This window comes from Spinacia oleracea, chromosome 3, assembly GCF_020520425.1.
Source record: "Spinacia oleracea cultivar Varoflay chromosome 3, BTI_SOV_V1, whole genome shotgun sequence".
NCBI lineage: Eukaryota > Viridiplantae > Streptophyta > Magnoliopsida > Caryophyllales > Amaranthaceae > Spinacia > Spinacia oleracea.
Window position 1 is genome coordinate 80129843 of NC_079489.1, and position 4278 is coordinate 80134120.

At 38.5% G+C, this 4278-nt stretch overlaps 1 protein-coding gene across 1 annotated transcript; it reads left to right on the forward strand.

The window, feature by feature from the left end:
* The first annotated feature begins 731 nt into the window (after positions 1 to 731).
* On the forward strand, positions 732 to 1772 carry LOC110775356 (pectinesterase inhibitor 9-like). The gene has a single exon (XM_021979968.2). It carries the CDS (start codon positions 816 to 818, stop codon positions 1521 to 1523), a length of 708 nt encoding a protein of 235 aa, XP_021835660.1. The 5' UTR covers positions 732 to 815; the 3' UTR covers positions 1524 to 1772.
* The last annotated feature ends 2506 nt before the right edge of the window (positions 1773 to 4278 follow it).

A 4278-nucleotide genomic window follows, 5' to 3' on the forward strand; every position in this document is an offset into this window, starting at 1 on the left:
TTGATAATTTTCTACAGAATAACATATTTTATTATTTCTCTCCCTTTCATTCACCCTACTCAAAATATTATATTATTTATCTCTCTTTCATGATCTCTACTTAAATATTTTTTTTTAAAAAATACAATCTCTGAAATGTATCATTATTATGGTCTTATTATTGATTTTCTTTAATAAAAAAATTAAGTATTTCCCCATTTACACTATTCAAATGTATCACGAAGTAATAATTTTACATTAACGTCTGAAACTACGTGAACGTTCAAACAATGCATTAAAAAAATCCGAAGGTGTTTTAAGACAATGAGAGAACAATAATATACTCACCCTTTTTCTTTTTGTTTGCTCATTTGCAGAACATATTACCCAATACTTATGAAACCACAATTTTAATCCCACATAAAATACATTTGACCCATTACTTTTATATTTTCTCAATTCTATACAACCAAATCTTAATAAAACGCTATTTATACATGAGACAAACAATTAAGAAAAAATGGAGTACTATCATACATTCATACTATGTAATAAATAATTATATATAGCACACCCTTGAGGAATGCCCAGTCACTTGCCAACACGCCACACAATTAGAAATGCAGTAGTGCAAAATTGATATTCTCCACATGATCGATCGAGTACTAATTTGATATTCTTGATCTCATTGCGTACCTATAATAATGTCTTACAATAATAAAATTAATTATTTTAATTAGTATGTCGACAAACCCTGGATTATTAATATTATAATCAAAGAATTGAAAACCCATTTGCAATAATATATAAGCTAGGACTCTCAATTTGAATGATGCATGAACAACTACCATCACCAATTCACCATGCAACTCACCTCCAACCTCTCAGCAGCAGCCATGCAACTCGCACATACATCCTCCATCTTCTTCTTCTTCTTCTCTCTACTTCTCCTCCTTGGGTCAATCGCAACCGTCGAATCCACCACCTCACCCAATCCAAAAACCCCCCTTGATGACTTCATCAACAAAAGTTGCCAAGTGACCCTGTACCCAGACTTGTGTTACTCTTCCCTCTCCTCCTCCTACACCGGTGACCCGGATCTCGGGAAACTAACTTATGCTGCTATTAACATTAGCCATGCTGAAGCCATTCATGCAGCAGATTACGTCATGACATTGAGTAATAAAAAGACTTCCACCGGAGATGATGAGGCAATTTTGGATTGCGTAGAGCTGACGGAAGAAAGTGTACAGCAGGTTCGGAAGTCGCGGAATCAGATGGCGACGGTTCTGAGGAGTGGAAGTAGAGCTCAGAAGAAGGATGAGAGGGAGAAGAGGAAGAGGAGGTTTGAGATGAGTAATGTGCAGACGTGGATGAGTGCGGCAATAACTGACCAAAATACTTGTATAGATGGGTTTAGCGACGACAAGGGTGGAAAAAAGGACGACGAGGAGGAGGAGGTGACTATGAAGGTCAGGATGGTGGTGAAGTTTATTAGTAACGCTTTGGCGTTGGTTAATAGTTTTGTGGATGCTACCCTTTAGGATGTAGTGTCTTGGGAATGGGATCGACTTGTTATATTCTTAGGGTGTCTAAGATTGATTCTTTTCATCTAGAGAGGTGATTTGTTACCCGTCTCACCCAATTATATATTGGCTCTCTTGTGTTGTTTATTTTTCGTCTCCGTCAAACATGTATGTCATGTTTACTTTCGTGTTGATATCACAACTAAACCAGACTAAGTTTTCTAAACGTCAAGTGGCTTGTAATTAAATTAGACAAAAATTACCCAATTCAACAAATTTTGGTACTAATACATAATATGTTAATACAAATAATGCAAATTAGTTGTATTGGTACTAATTAGTTGTGTATTGATATACCAATACTAAATTGATGGGTATTAAGTCCTTGCTTCTAATTTGAATACAAGCCATTTTTGACATACACTTCACCAATTCAGTATATACGCTCTAAGTATATGATCTTGTGCAACAGAGGTCAGAGAAGTAGAGAACAACCTTAAGATGCAAAATTATCAAACTTAAGTCAACAAGATCCAATGATCTTATCGATCGCGATAGTATAAGTTTTTACTAAATGTGTAAAATTACACCTAAAATCTTCTTACCAAAAGAGGGAGGTGTTGTTTTAGTATAATAAATCAGCCATCTACCTCAAAATTTGACATTGTCGTCGTCCGCCTCGTCAACTGCCGTGAACTTTTGGAATCCCGACCAACACGTACGTGTTTGTTTTTCACAATAGTGAGATTGTCCCTTTGCCTGAAGAATTTGCTGCCATTCTAGATGTGAGGGGGTCGAAAAAGCGCGAGGCTAATGCATGACCTCGTCCCTCGTGGGTGTGACGCTTCTTTTTATTCAATCAAGTGTAATTGGATTTCCTGTGAGTTTACACCCAATTGACTAGTAATATAGGAGTCGCCATTCAGTTTTTAACGACAATGAGAAAAACTGACAAAACCCGGTTATCGTGACATCAAGGGAGTGCAATTATGTTTGACCACGACGGCCGTAGGTTCCCTTGTGATCCCTGGTGTGGGGATCTCTCAACATACACCCGCAAGGTAGAGATTGAGGGTTCGGGGGACTGTAACTACCGAGAGGAGTACTTCGCTCGTCGATAACTCCAGAGGCAGGATATCCTTACTAGCTCAGCATAAATAATTGAAGGCACATGCGTTAACTATTAAACTAATCTGAGTTGATTTTAGCAATATGCAACATATAATACTAGATCGATCGTGATTATCTGATTTAAATAGCATTAAGGGACCTAGCATGATAATCCAATTTCCCAAAAATATTATATTTGTTAGGCGTGGTAGAACAATCAGATTTAGTTAGTTTAACAGTTCATAAAAAGGGCGAGGAAAGCAATTAAATCATCGAAAAGGGACACATTACGACGCACCCTTGAGAGGTGCGTCACGGTTCTCAGAAAACTAACCACTTTGACTTTGCTATTTCTCCTTTTTATTTAACGAATCTCAAATTATGGGACAGGATACGTTCTGTTCGATTTATGGATCGATTGCGACAGAACGCGTGAACAATTTCGCAGCGTGAGGCTTAGGCTAAGGGTTGGAGTCAATACTCAGAATATGAATTGTGTGTTGTGTGTCTCTTTCACGTCGAATTTGGGGCTGTATTTATAGGGAAGAGTTTGTGGAAAGATAGAATTGCAGAGTTCTAATCCACAAAGAATTAGGAAAAAACACGTACCCAGGTATTTTCAGCGCCCAGCTCTGGGCGTCAAAGATTTCGGCGCCCAGCTCTGGGCGTTGAAAATAGGACCCATGCAATTTAAGCGCCCAGGGCTGGGCATTGAAATTGATGTTTGGGCTGTTTTCTTAGTCAGATTCGAATTCCTGAAATCCGTAGTGTTTGAGACTTAATCGAGTCTTTTAGTGCGTATCAATTTCATGACGAAATGCGTCTGGGCCCGTTACGAACTCTAGGCTCGTTAGGATTTTAATTAATACGTAACTCTTATTTCCAAACCATATTAGGAATAAGATTCTCGCAGTTTTCTATCTCATTTAGGATTTATGTTGGAGTGCAACACCTAATTCTGACAGGTTTCTATCTTTTATGACTTGCCACTTTTAACAGCTGGCCATTACGACAGTTACTATTTTTAGCAGGTTTCCATAAATAGCAGGTTTCTATAAATAGCAGGTTTCGGGTGAAATGAAAAGGGGAATAGAGATTCGTTATTTTATAGGAGATGCGTTGTCAAGTGGAGATTTATGTTTTCATCATCGAACCTTTCCCTTTCGGGAATGGGGACAAAAGTAGGTGTCTACAGTTAGCCCCCACTTTGACTGAGTCTTGGAGTAAGACGATGGTCAAAGTACTAGACGGAGTGCGTCACACAAGCCATGGTGTATGTGACCTGTTTTGCGAGTGTCTCACGAGCCCCCGAGTGATAACATTTGACTTAAGGGTCATCACTTGAAATGTCGACATATCCCTCACGTGTCATTGGGATTTGTCAACGGATAGTATAGAATACTCCCTCACCTTGTCATTGGAAGTATCTAAAGAGGCGTAGAAACTCCCTCACTTTGTCATTGGGAGTAGCTACAGATGTTTTCGAAATCAAAGCTATAAAGTGTAATTGGGCCTGGCCAAGCCCAATCACGAGGTAAAAATGTTTTTAAAGATTCTCATTTTCAGGGCTAGCTAAACGAGAAAACCCCCTTGTTTTTATGGGACGTAAAACGAAGGAAAATCCAGCACATCGCTCTTTTTTGGAAAAAACGGAAAACCAATC